Source organism: Trichomycterus rosablanca, chromosome 7 (genome assembly GCF_030014385.1).
Source record: "Trichomycterus rosablanca isolate fTriRos1 chromosome 7, fTriRos1.hap1, whole genome shotgun sequence".
Lineage (NCBI taxonomy): Eukaryota > Metazoa > Chordata > Actinopteri > Siluriformes > Trichomycteridae > Trichomycterus > Trichomycterus rosablanca.
Window position 1 is genome coordinate 38,128,969 of NC_085994.1, and position 13,927 is coordinate 38,142,895.

General features: G+C 39.5%; 1 protein-coding gene across 1 annotated transcript; it reads left to right on the top strand.

The window, feature by feature from the left end:
- The first annotated feature begins 3,766 nt into the window (after nt 1-3,766).
- sb:cb288 (uncharacterized) lies at nt 3,767-11,241 on the top strand. Its single transcript, XM_062999405.1, has 5 exons — nt 3,767-3,889; nt 6,536-6,584; nt 7,702-7,770; nt 10,033-10,117; nt 10,205-11,241. Exons 1-5 carry the CDS (start codon nt 3,842-3,844, stop codon nt 10,248-10,250), a joined length of 297 nt encoding a protein of 98 aa, XP_062855475.1. The 5' UTR covers nt 3,767-3,841; the 3' UTR covers nt 10,251-11,241.
- Nucleotides 11,242-13,927: the final 2,686 nt, after the last annotated feature.

Here is a 13,927-nt window from a genome sequence, read left to right on the forward strand (position 1 = left end):
CCAAGACAACTGTATCTTGCCTACAGTCAAGCATGGTGGTGGTAGCATCATGGTCTTGGGCTGCATGAGTGTTGCTGGCACTGGGGAGCTGCAGTTCATTGAGGGAAACATGAATTCCAACATGTACTGTGACATTCTGAAACAGAGCATGATCCCCTCCCTTCGAAAACTGGGCCTCATGGCAGTTTTCCAACAGGATAACGACCCCAAACACAACCTCCAAGATGACAACTGCATTGCTGAGGAAGCTGAAGGTAAAGGTGATGGACTAAACCCAATTGAGCACCTGTGGCGCATCCTCAAGTGGAAGGTGGAGGAGTTCAAGGTGTCTAACATCCACCAGCTCCGTGATGTCATCATGGAGGAGTGGAAGATGATTCCAGTAGCAACCTGTGCAGCTCTGGTGAATTCCATGCCCAGGAGGGTTAAGGCAGTGCTGGATAATAATGGTGGTCACACAAAATATTGACACTTTGGGCACAATTTGGACATGTTCACTGTGGGGTGTACTCACTTATGTTGCCAGCCATTTAGACATTAATGGCTGTGTGTTGAGTTATTTTCAGAAGACAGTAAATCTACACTGCTATACAAGTTGTACACTGACTACTCTAAGTTATATCCAAGTTTCATGTCTATAGTGTTGTCCCATGAAAAGATATAATGAAATATTTGCAGAAATGTGAGGGGTGTACTCACTTTTGTGATACACTGTATTTAAGCCTTACTCCATCAGCTCTCTGTCTCCACCTCCTGATTCCATTCTCAGCTCTCATCTCCTCTACACGTTAACTCTCTGAAGCAATCAACCCATCCTCTTCTTTAATTCTCTTTAATTAAATAAACTGTCCCAACCCTTCACTTATCTGGAGCTTGTCCCACCTTCAGCTTTTTGGAGCTATTAACCTGTCCTATTCATTAGCACCTTAGAGCTATCAACTAGTTTCTATCACTGGCACATTGGAGCCATCAACTCATCCCGTTATTTAGTACTTCAGATCTATGAACTGGTTCACACCCTTTAGTTGTTCAAAGTGGTCACTTAAATGTCTGAGTCATTTACATTTTCTGCATTTAGCAGATGTGTTTATCCAAAGCGACTTACAGAATCATACCCCCACACCAATGAGTCTATCAACTTATCTTAGTTTTAGAATTCCAGAGCCATCTCTTAGTCCCAACTTTCAGGTCTTTAGTCTATGAGTATACTACACTAAACCCTCAACATATTGAATTATTATAATTATACACTCTAAAGGTTTTGTAATATGTAATACAGAAACATAAAAGGTTATCAATTTATGTCATGATGTTATGACTAGACCCTTTGCACCATGTTTGTCTAAGGTCATGGTTGCTTGGTTAGCTTTTCAGCCACTGACGCATAATGACTAAAAATTAATGAGAGCCAATAATCTCTTTCTGTTTGCTTCTTCCTTTTGTTTAAATGGTTCTTCTGTCCCTGAGGCATTATCAATTAATCACAGATCAACTTTGCATACAGTATTTGCTTATAAAACACCCCCCCCACACACACACCACACGCAGGCACATGATCGAGTTTGTCTGAAATGGAAAATTCATCGTTTGCATAAATGCTGAGGTTTCCTGAAGGCAACATACACGCCTGTCTGCTGAGATATTCCACAAACATCAGCTGACACTTTGTCAGAGGAAAAGCAATGACACAAACACAATGGAAGAGACATCAGTTGTCATGAATACAATATACATAGCGGGACGCTCGGGTGCCCCAGTGCTTTACCATTTCTTATTTACTTTTTATGTCCAAAATTCCTCTGCTAACTGGCCTGCTAATATTATGGCTCTTTGTGGGATGTAAAAGATAGCGAGCTTCCTCACAGTCTGCACTCCGGACCATTCTTCTGAAGGTTAAGTAATGTTTTAAAGTCTGGTGACTCTGGAGTACATGGAAGAACTTTGTTATAATGTTCATCAAACACATCAAATCATTTTAGCAGTATGTATGGGGCATAATCATCCTGGAATTTGAAAACGTCATCAGAAAGAATTATAATTAATTATTATTGATGCTCAACTGTAATGAACAGCTGACAGCAGACATTGTGGGTTGAAATAATTTTTTGCCTTACTTTATACTTAAATCTATCTAGATAAATAAAATGTGGTATTTAGTCAAAAGAGCATCGTGTTTAATCAGGAACTGAAGTTAATTAAAAATTAAATTTATTAATTCTTGTATTTACAGACCTCGAACATTTGTCTACAAGGGCACAGGCATGCTTAAAGTCTTGTTTGATAGCAATAAATGTGGCCGTAACTCAACAACCAAGAAGAATGTCCACAAACTTTTGGCCATATAGTGTAGCTGTCCACTGCATTTTACTGGTCCTTTAGTGACTTAAAAGTCATACTTCTTTTTGTGTGGTGTTAGTTTTGTATTATTTTGTTCGACTCTACAGACATTTAGCTTTGTTTAATGTATTCTGAGGAAATATATTAGACTACTGACAATGATATGCATGTTAGGGCAGTTGTAGCCTAGCGGTTCAGGTACTGGATTAATAATCAGAAGCTTGCTAGTTCAAGCCCCACTACTGTCAGGTTGCCACTGTTGGGCCCTTGAGCAAGGCCCTTAACCCCTTAATTGCTTAAACATTATACTGTCACAGTATTGTAAGTCGCTTTGGATAAAGCGTCTGCTAAATGCCGATTTAGAAAGTTGTTTTGTGTGTATTTTATTATAATTTTGTCATTAAAGTGGTTTGATTAGTCAATAAAAACAGACAATACAGTATATACATATATTTTCTTGTTTACTTATTCCAAAAATGTAAATGTCTTATTGTTTTCGACTGATCTCTCTGACTAGCTTCAGTAATCGTTCAATTTAGAGGTTTTTATGTGAATTTTATTTAAATTCTGTTATTGAAGTGGTAAGATCGGTCAAATAGAGGAAGTGAAATGATTACTCGATTATTTACAATATATACATATATTTTCTTGTTTACTTATTTTGAAAATATAAATGTTTTATTGTTTTTGATTGAGCTCTGACTAGCTTCAGTCATCGTTTAATTTAGATAGTCGTTTTTATGTGTATTTTATTATCATTTTGTCATTTAAGTGGTTTAATCAGTCAAATATAACAGAGGAAGTGAAACGATTACTCAGTGATTTACAATATATACATATATTTTCTTGTTTATTCTGAAAATGTAAATGTTTTATTGTTTTGGATCGATCTCTCTGACTAGCTTCAGTCATCGTTCGATTTAGATAGTCGGTATTTAAGTGTGTTTTATTTTGATTTTGCCATTGAGGTGGTTAGATCAGTCAATAAAAATAGAGGAAGTAAAACGATTACTCGATTATTTACAATATTTTCTTGTTTACTAATTCCGAAAATGTAAATGTTTTATTGTTTTTGATTGATCTCTCTGACTAGCTTTAGTAATCGTTTGATTTAGATAGTTTTTAAGTGTATTTTATTTACAGTCAATAAAAACAGAGGAAGTGAAACGATTAATCGATTATTCACATTATATACTGTACATACAGTATATTTTCTTGTTTACTTATTCAGAGGAGCTGCCGATTGACACTTACTAGGCAGCAAGGCAGAAACAAGAAGCCAATTTGAGACACACCCTAATGCCCATGTTTAAACCAGGCCCATTTCTCCACATAACCCAGCCCACTACCTTCCAGGTTCCCTCCAGGACTCAGGCGGTGTTTATCAGAGCAAAGCCACGAGTGATTAACTGCAGGCTGCTGGTGTTTATAAAGATCTGATACTCCAGATCCTGCAGATGATCAGACAGGAACAGGAGAAGTTCAGGAACTCTAAAGCTGGTGGATGGAGAGGAGAAACAGCTCAGTCCTACAACCTGGGAACCTGTCACAGGTACATTTGCATTAAGTTACATTTATCAGCTCTTATCTGCTGTTTTGCAAAAGCAAAGAAGTCAGAAGTTTGCATATATTTGTTTTAGACATCATGTCATGGCTTTTTATCATTTTGAAAGTTATTCCAATGATTTGATGACTGAGACGTTTGCATTTGATTGCGATTAGTTTTTATTTGTATTTATAGTTTACTTTAGGTTATCTAAAATGTGACAAAAATACTTGGTTTATTAGCATGGCCTCCAAGTTTCTTATTAGTGATTTTCATTGACTATAGCTGGTGATGTTTCTGTGCCCATATAAAAAGGACTAGTTTGCCTGAACCCATTAACATTAGAACAACAAGGAAGAACCCCCGCCCCCATCCACCCTTGCATTACCACCATCATGCTAGACAATAGACCAGTCTTGTTACGTTTAAATTCCTTATCTCTTCACCTCAAAACAAAAATCTGGACATTGTGGCCAATTAAGCTCATCTTTGTTTCATTTTAGAAAGCTTTTTCTTCACCACTGTAATCAGCAGTAAACTTTTTGGATCCTCTAAGCCTATTGTGATGTAAAGCTGGCTTGACTGTAGAGACCTGGAGTGGTGTCCACATACTTTTGGCCATAGAAGGTACCTGTGCAACTGTGTTAACATACCTGTGTTAACTGCCCTGTATTTACTTCAAAGTGAAGCTACACTTTGTGTGGTGTTTCTGTTATTTTGTGCACTTGTATATGTGTTTAATTAGTCTAGTTTTGCTACATTTATTCAGGGGAAATAAAAAACACGTTTTAATTATTTAGATTTAATATTTATATAAATCAGTATATACACTTTATAGAGTAAGATCAATCCTGCTCTCTGCGTAATCACCAATATTACTTAATATTATGGTTTTGTTTGCACTAGGTATCTTTACTCAGCTAAATTTCCATTCATCAGTTTTCAGAAGCACAATCAAATGTTCTCCATCTCCTCAGTCTTTCTTTACTTTTTGTCTAATTTCCTGTGCTGTAGCATGTTTTGGAAACTCTAAGTGATGGCATACTTTCTTATCTTGGTCAAACAATCATGCCTGGACCTGCTCTCCTCTCAGATATTGTTGGTTTGCTGTTATTTACCCCCATTTACCAGATCAACCCAGTTTTAAATCTTCCTTCACATGAAACTACTGCCTCGTTCTACATATTACTTTAGTTACTCCTATAATTGTTCATTTTATCACTCAGTAGTCATTATTATAATCATGACTGTGGTAAGCTGCAGTACAGAAACGAACTTCTGACAGGTAATTTTTACATAAAGCAAAAAAATACAGCATTACTATGTAAACATGAACATTGTGGCTTCATCAGTAGGATTAAATGTTTCACAAGGCATTTCACAATAAGGAACAATAACATTTCTGTTTTATCATTTCATTCCACAAATAATAATATATCAGATTTATTCTAAATGAATAAATAAAAAGCTAAAGTTGCATAAATGTTTTTGGCTAAAAAGAACATAAATTAAACTTTATTTAAAGGTAAAACTGTGAAATTCATGCCAAAATAATCAAGCAATTTATTTCATCTGCTTCCGTATATCAGGCTTGCCACAACATATCTGGTGTGGCACAGTTGGCGTGCTTGGGACCAGCATTGAGAGTGTACAGAGCGAATCCAAGCACCCCCAAAATAATGAAGCAATGATATTATAAAAGTAAAACAATTATAAAAATAAGTATGGTTTCGGCCGCTCAGGTGACGCCACGGTAAAACACGCTAGCACACCAGAGATGGGATTTCAAATGCATCGTATCGAATCCGGTTGGGCTGGGCGGCTGCATGAACAACGATTGGCTGTTATTCATAGGGTAGGATGAGCCGGATAGGGATTTCTCATAACTGAGCGAATTACGACCTCTGCTGGCTGGTTAATGGCATCTGCACAAAGTTGAGGAATAATGCTGATCAGGGTGTGTGTCTCTGTACACAAAGCTGATCCACATATGAACTCGCCTCGTGCAGGTGAAAAGATGCAGTGGGCTACTGCACATGTGTCGGAGGGGGCGTGTGACAGTCTCGCTCTCCTCAATCGGGGCGGGGGTCAGCACCAGTACAGAGGAAGCATAACGCAATTGGGTAAAAATTGGACGCGCTAAAGATCAGGAGAAAATGCATAAAAATATATATATAAGTATGTTTTTGTATTTTACTTACAATGATGAATAAATGTATTTAAAATATTATGCAATCAGGAACATTTATTATTATTTAAAGAATTGTTAAACATTAAAATGTGACCAGTTTATAACATTAATTAAAAGTATTATTTTATTATGTGATAAATATCTGTTTTAAGAGACAATTTTCTAGCCATTTGGGTTGCGTGGTACATAAATTGTTGGAATGTTCTTGATTTAATTACATTGCATTTTAAGGTGGAACATTTAGTCCCAACCCAGTCTCTATTACTCTACTGTAGTATTGTTTATAATGAACGGAGTGTGAAAGAGAACATTTGTGAATCAGCTGTAGATCTCCTATAGAAGGAATGTGTGAGATGTGTTTAGTTATCTGACTGGTTTGTTCATCTGTTTGCTTTTATTGTTAGGTGTTTTTTCCTGACAGCATTTATTTTTTTAATATTATGTTCTCTGTCGTTTCTCAGGTGCCCCCTCCTGCTCCAGCGTGGCTTCCCCTCACCTCACACAGAAATGGTACATTTACACTTAAGACACTTTTATCCAAAGCGACTTATGACTGTGACTGGATACAACTTAAGCAATTAAGGGTCAAGGGTCTTGCTCAGGGGTCCTAATTACTAGTTAAATTACTTAAGTTAAATACTAGTTTAATTACTTTCTAATTACTAGTTCAGTAGCTTTAGGTCATTACCAGTCTAATCATGCTCATCTCTCTTGCAGAATTTAGCAGGCACTTTTATCCAAAGCGACGTACAATTATAATTGAATACAATCTGAGCAATTGGGGGTTGAGGACCCTGCCCAGTTGGAAGTGGTGGGGCTTGAACCAGCAACCGTCTGATTACTAGTCCAGTATTTTAATCACTGAGCAACCACTGCCTTACAGCGAAGAGTGAATTTTTGATGATGCTTTGGCACTATTACTAAAAATGGTCATTCAGACTAATCCTATTGAATCAAAACCAATTAAACAGTGCTGGGAGTTGAACCAAGAACCTTCTTTTTACTACTTCAAAGCATCACTGAGCTACCACTACCCCAAACTCATTACTACACATATATTATCCATATTTATAGTCATCACTGTGTAAATATGTGTACATTTAAAGTGGACCTAAGCATTGTCAGTACACTATATGGCCAAATGGTTGTGGATACCTCACTATTAGCTTGTTGGACATTCTATTCTAAAACCTTGATCTCTTTACTGTATGACTGTTCATCTGTCCGTTCGTCTGCTGTCTGTCACAATGAAAGTTCTCTGTCTCACTCATACATTCATTCAGCTAGTTTTACTTTCTGTCCAGATAATATTCCAGCTGTCTGTCATTCAATGGGACAGTGGTAGCCTACTGGGTAGAGCTTTGGGCTATCAACTGAAAGGTTGAGAGTCCGAATCCCAGCTCTGCCATGCAGCCACTGGTGGGCCCTTGAGCGAGGCCCTTAACCATCTCTGCTCCAGGGGTGCCATACAATGGCTGCCCTGGGCTCTGACCTCAGCTTCCAAACAATCTGGGATACACGAAAAAAGAATTTTGCTGTACTGTACACCTGTATATGTATAAATGACAAATAAAGGCATTCTATTCTATCTATCTATTCTATTCACCACCTTTTCATCCTGTTTCAGGTTCAATGTTGGCATCCCTGGCACCGATCACAGAGAGACCGGTGCAGAAACGCAGTGGGATCGTGCCAGGTAAAAATCAACACTGATATCTACCTACTACTACAGCACTGTTTCAGTACGGAACTCGAATGGCTTTACATTATATGGACGAAAGTATTGGGATACCCGTCATATAATATCATTCATCCGTTTCAGCCACAACAGTCACTAACAGGTGTGATAAATCAATTATAAATTGATTAGGAAAAAATATTGCACCAACAGTTTAGGGAAAGTCCTTTACTGTTCATTCCAGCATGACTGTCCCCCTGTGCACAGTGTCCTGCCAACATCAACTGAGGCTTTCTTATGAGCACTGACAGGTGAAGTGAATCACACTGATTATCTCTTCATCACGGCACCTGTTAGTGGGGGGGGATATATTAGGCAGCAAGTGAACATTTTATCCTCAAAGTTGATGTTGGAAGCAGAAAAAAAAGTCTGAACATGAGGATTAGAGTGAGTTTGACATGGACCAAATTGTGATGGCTAGACGACTGGGTCAGAGCATCTCCAAAACTGCAGCTCTTGTGGGCTGAGGAAGGAACAGTGGTAAACCGGCGACAGGGTCATGGTCGGCCAAGGCTCATTGATGCACGTGGGGAGCGAAGGCTGGCCCGTGTGGTCCGATCCAACAGACGAGCTACTGTAGCTCAGATTGTTAAAGAAGTTAATGCTGGTTCTGATAGAAAGGTGTCAGACTCCATACCTCGACGGGTCAGGGCTGTTGTGGCAGCAAAATGGAGTGTATAATTGTGGTTTGTTTTATCATCATAACATCTAAACCTTCCGCTTGATGGCACGACTGATATCTCATTATTTTGATTCTTTGTTGACAACTATTGTTGTAGCAACACATTTCAGTCAGCAGTCCTCAACTAAATGTTTCCATTGTGACCAGTTTAACAGGTATTACCACCCATAGTAGCAGTCATTGTGATGGATCTGCTCTTGTGTATTGTATTCTTCCTTATTAGCTTATAAATAGCTTTATTACCCGAGTGTGAACTGCTTCTGGTTTTTCTTTTGTTTTTCAGTTTGCACAGTTTTACTCACACCCACATTTGCACATTTACACACGACAAGGAACTTTTTAGTTCTTTAGTACAAAAAGGAACAAAAGTGTGATTATCATGATTCTGTATTTATTATCTGATCTAGAATGGTAGCCTGTAAGTCCATGGCAGTGTGGAGAGTGACTCCTGCATTTCAGCAATTTGTAATTCATATTTGATATTTGATAATCTTTATTTATTTATTTATTAGGATTTTAACGTCATGTTTTACACTTTGGTTACATTCATGACATAGACAGTAGTTACTCATTACACAGGATTCATCAGTTCACAAGGTTATATCAAACACAGTCATGGACTTTCTGAACCGAGGCCAAAAAATGTTCACTGTGCAAGCATGGGGCTGCATGGCCACAGACCAGTCAGGGTGCCCACGCTGATCCCTGTCCACCGCCGAAAGCACCAACAGTGGGCATGTGAGCATTGGAACTGGACCACGGAGCAATGGAAGAAGGTGGCCTGGTCTGATGAATCACGTTGTCTTTATTTGACGTGGATGGCTGGGTGCATGTGCGTTGCTTACCTGGGGAACACATTGCACCAGGATGCACTATGGGAAGAAGACAAGCTGGCGGAGGTAGTGTGATGCTTTGGGCAACGTTCTGCTGGGAAACCTTGGGTCCTGCCATCCACGTGGATGTTACTATGACCCGTAGCACTTACCTAAGCATTGTTGCAGACCATGTTCACCCTTTCATGGAAACGGTGTTCCCTGATGGCCCTGCCACAAAGCATAAATGGTTCAGAAACGGTTTGAGCAGCACAACAATAGAGCATCTGTGGGATCTGCTGGACAAACAAGTTTGATCCATGGAGGCCCCACCTCACAACTTACAGGAGTTAAAGGATCCGCTGCTGACATCTTGGTGCCACATACCACAGCACACCTTCAGAGGTCTAGTGGAGTCCATGCCTCGACGGGTCAGGACTGTTTTGGCACGCATGGAACAAAACATTGGAGTGTCTGAGTTTTTCGAGCTCAAGCCTATAAAACCACTCCACTGGATCATGAGAGCAGTTCTGCACAGTCTCTGTTTTCATGTAGCAACATGTCAGAGAGCCGCGAGTTCCTATAATACCTGCTGTGAGCAGCACAGGAATGTTTGCCATCGTCAGTCTAACCACAGTCATCTGGGTGTCATGCATAACTTCATAATAATCAGGTGGAGTTACTGGTGTTTAATGAGACTGTGTGTGTGTGTGTGTTCATCCATAGCTTTGTTGGCTGCAGCGATCTTCATAGCGTTCCTGTTGGCTCTCTACGCCGTCCTGTGGAAGTGCATGGTCTCTCCACCCAAAAGGTCAGCAAGACACAAATGTTCCACCACGACACTGACCAGAATTAATGAATAAATGAATGTATTAACGTTCTCATCACTGTGTCTCAGGGGAAAGAAGAGGCGAATTCTAAAGACAGCCAGAGCACCAGTGTGACGTTTCTATCTTCCATCTCTGTCCATCTCCCAGGATGATGATGGGTCATTTCATCCTGGCACACCTTTCGCTCTACAGTTTACGTTTATGAACAGAAATCTGCTGGTGGATTTTTGCAGATCACCATTCCTTGGTGACTAACATGGCAATGATGGTCGGATCTGAGGACATGTATATGGTGAACTGTGGCAGGTTCTCCACTAGATGGCGACACCATTTATGTTTTCAGACTGGTGACAGACCCTGACATCAGGGACCAGTAAACAGGATTAGTTAAATATGGCATTGAAAGTGTTTCTGTGCTTGATTATTTCGAGCTATTTATTTTGTAGAGAGTTTTAATTTCTACTCAGTGTTTTATTAAGGTTTTTAATACTCGTTTGAACTACATGGTTATTTTTTCTCAGAACATTGCAGTACATATCACCTGCTGTCACATTATTATTATTATTATTATTATTATTATTATTATTATTATTATCACGTGAGTATCGACTTGGGGCGGCACGGTGGCTAGCGCTGTCGCCTCACAGCAAGAAGATCCTGGGTTCGATCCCCAGGTGTGGCGATCTGGGTCCTTTCTGTGTGGAGTTTACATGTTCTCCCCGTGTCTTCTCCGGTTTTCTCCGGGAGCTCCGGTTTCCTTCCACAGTCCAAAAACATGCAGCCAGGTTAATTGGAGGCACTGAATTGCCCTATAAGTGAATGAGTGAGTGTATGTGTGCCTGCCCTACGATGGACTGGCGCCCTGTCCAGGGTGTTACTGTGTGCCTTGCGCCCATTGAAAAGCTGGGATAGGCTCCAGCAACCTCCACCACCCTCCTTGCGATTTGGATAAGCAGTTAAGAAAGTGAGTGAGTGAGTATCGACTTGCATCACACAGAAGCAGAAGTGTGTATCGGGGGATGGGTGAGGTGTCCCCGTTAACATTTAACATGTCTATATGATTCCCCTTCCACTTAGTAAAAATAAAACATCATGTTCAAACCTCCTTTATCTTTGTGTTCTATTGATTTTTTGTTGTATTGATTATGCACCTACATTTAATGGTGTTTTACTTATTTTAAAATCACTTAATTTTGCAGCATGGCCTCCTAATCTCTCATTATTGGTTATGATTCATTATAGCTGACTGTGTCACCTATGTTCTGGCAACTAGGGCAGTTGTTAGGGTAGCCTAGAGGTTAAAAGTACTGGACTAGTATTCAAAAGGTCGCTGGTTCACCCCCACCACTGCCAGGTTGCCACTGCTGGGCCCTTGAGCAAGGCCCTTAACCCTCAATTGCTTAGACACTTCCATCACAGTATAGTAAGTCACTTTGGATAAATGTGTCTGCTAAATGCTGTTAATGTAACTGCAAATACTTGGTTCTTTGACAATCCAGACAACTTTTCTGTCAACATAATTTGACAGTTTGAGTTTTCCTCCCTGACCTTGGCAAGATGCCACTGTTCCATATACCTTTACTGTCAAAACTATCCCTATATACAGTATATGTGCACAAAGAAGCCACCAGTCATAGTTAATCGGCACAGTCACCTCTCAGCAAGAAGGTCCCGAGTTCGATTCCCAGGTGGAGCGGTCCGGGTCCTTTCTGTGTGGAGTTTGCATGTTCTCCTCGTGTCCGAGTGGGTTTCCTCCAGGAGCTCCGGTTTCCTTCCACAGTCCAAAGACGTGCAAGTGAGGTGAATTAGAGATACTAAATTGTCCATGATTGTGTTTGACTGTGTGTAACCAGTAACTACCCGTCCTGTCATGAATGTAACCAAAGGGTGTAAAACATGACGTTCAAATCCTAATAAATAAATAATAGATACTGCAGCACCGAATTAAACTAAAAATCCAACAATAAATAATAAATAAACTCAGATTTCAGGTGTGTGTAAACTTTTGACTTTAACTGGAGAGGAACTAACTGATAATCAGTTAGTTTCTCTTAAACATCCCCTTTTACCACAGTGACCTCTGTACCAGAGTCAAAAGTGTGACTGAGCGTCCTGAACCGCAATATTTCATACACACTATTCTCACTGGGTCAGTGTGTCACAGCATTTCTGCTCAACAAGGTTGTGGGTTAAAGTTCTTCTATCAATGTCCTGTTTTAATGATATAGATTTTAGATTATAGAGTTTAGCTTGAATGTATTAACACACAAGATTCATGATTTTGACTTTTTAACAGTTATTTTGATCAATTCTTTAGAACTAACAGATTATCAGAGACGATTTCTTCTTATTAAAGTGGAAATGGCTGAATTACTGTGATCAGTGTTTAGGCTTTGAATGCCGACTTTAACTGTTTATCACTCTCTTTTACCTATTAAATGGTTTGGTTTTCATTAATTTAACAGTTAACAGAACAGTTTTGGTGTTTTTTTTTTGTCCTTTTCCATTCAAGTCAATTATTGACGATCTTTTTCTCTCGCTCATTTTCTCCAATTATTTTCCCCCAATTTTCTAGTTTTCTAGGGTAGTCGTATCCAATTACCCTGATTGTGTTACACTTCACCTCTACCGATACAACCCTCACAACTGACACACGCCCCCTCCGATACGTGCGCAGTAATGACTGCCTCTTTTCACCTGCATGAGGTGAGTTCATATGCAGACCAGCCTTGTGCACGGATAGTTACACCCCAATCAGCATTATTTCTCGACTCAAACAGCCAGCAGAGGTTATAATTGCACCAGTTATGAGGAAGTTATGAGGCTTGTCCCACCCTGAACAACAGCCAATCGTTGTTCATGTAGCCGCCCAGCCGGATGGCCGAGCTGAGATTCGATACGATGTATTTGAAATCCCAGCTCTGGTATGCTAGGGTATTTTACCGCTGTGCCACCTGAGCGGCTCAATTGACAATCTTGACTCATACATTATTTATTTGCATACTGTCTGCATCCTTATATTTATTTTCATTAAGTTTGAGCTTTAACTGGTCGATTATGGGACGTCCTGGTGTTGTGGTTCTGTGATTAACATATTTTCTTACGAAGGATTTAACGCTAACCTGTTACCCATGAGAAAGAGCGCAGGAACTACACTAGTGCTTTGAAAGACTTCTAAATGAACTATCAAGAAAAGACACACTTCTCTAGCCCCAACATTTAACCAGCCCTTCATTGATAATTTTATCAATACATGTGACCACCAACATTGCATTTCACATCACCGAAATCATTCTGACATACAAAAGTTTTACTGGAGTGTATGATGTATTGTTCTCGATTCAAAACAGAAGCTGTGGTTGTAATTTCCCCCGACAGTATGACTGTTTAACCAAAGACAAGCCAACAAAAAGCAGTACATGCACATATGCACATGCAATGAAATTAAATAAAACACAGTACGTTCAACTAACAAAACAGTGTAAAAAATGGTATCCTTCTACATACGTCGATCCTACACATCACATCAGATATTCATTTCACGTCGGCCGCAAACAGACCGGCATGAGGAGGCAAAATTCAAGATTCAAGAAGATGAGTGGCATTTGGTGCATGATGTTTGATGCTCTGGTCTGACGCTGTAAAAAATCATCAGAACTGTGATATGAACTTGTCATGAAGTTTAGATTAATGCTCTTTAAAGAGGAATGGTCGTTTGTCCAGCTGTAACATGCACAATTCAACAGGTCGGGGAAAATTAAGTATTAAGTATATGTTTACTGTAACATTAA

Bases quoted from the DNA above. Each gene is read 5' to 3' on its own strand.
- sb:cb288 (XM_062999405.1), top strand. From the start codon at position 3,842: ATGGAGAGGAGAAACAGCTCAGTCCTACAACCTGGGAACCTGTCACAG. The intron at 3,890-6,535 runs GTACATTTGCAT...GTCGTTTCTCAG, and splicing joins AACCTGGGAACCTGTCACAG to GTGCCCCCTCCTGCTCCAGC. The intron at 6,585-7,701 runs GTACATTTACAC...ATCCTGTTTCAG, and splicing joins CCTCACCTCACACAGAAATG to GTTCAATGTTGGCATCCCTG.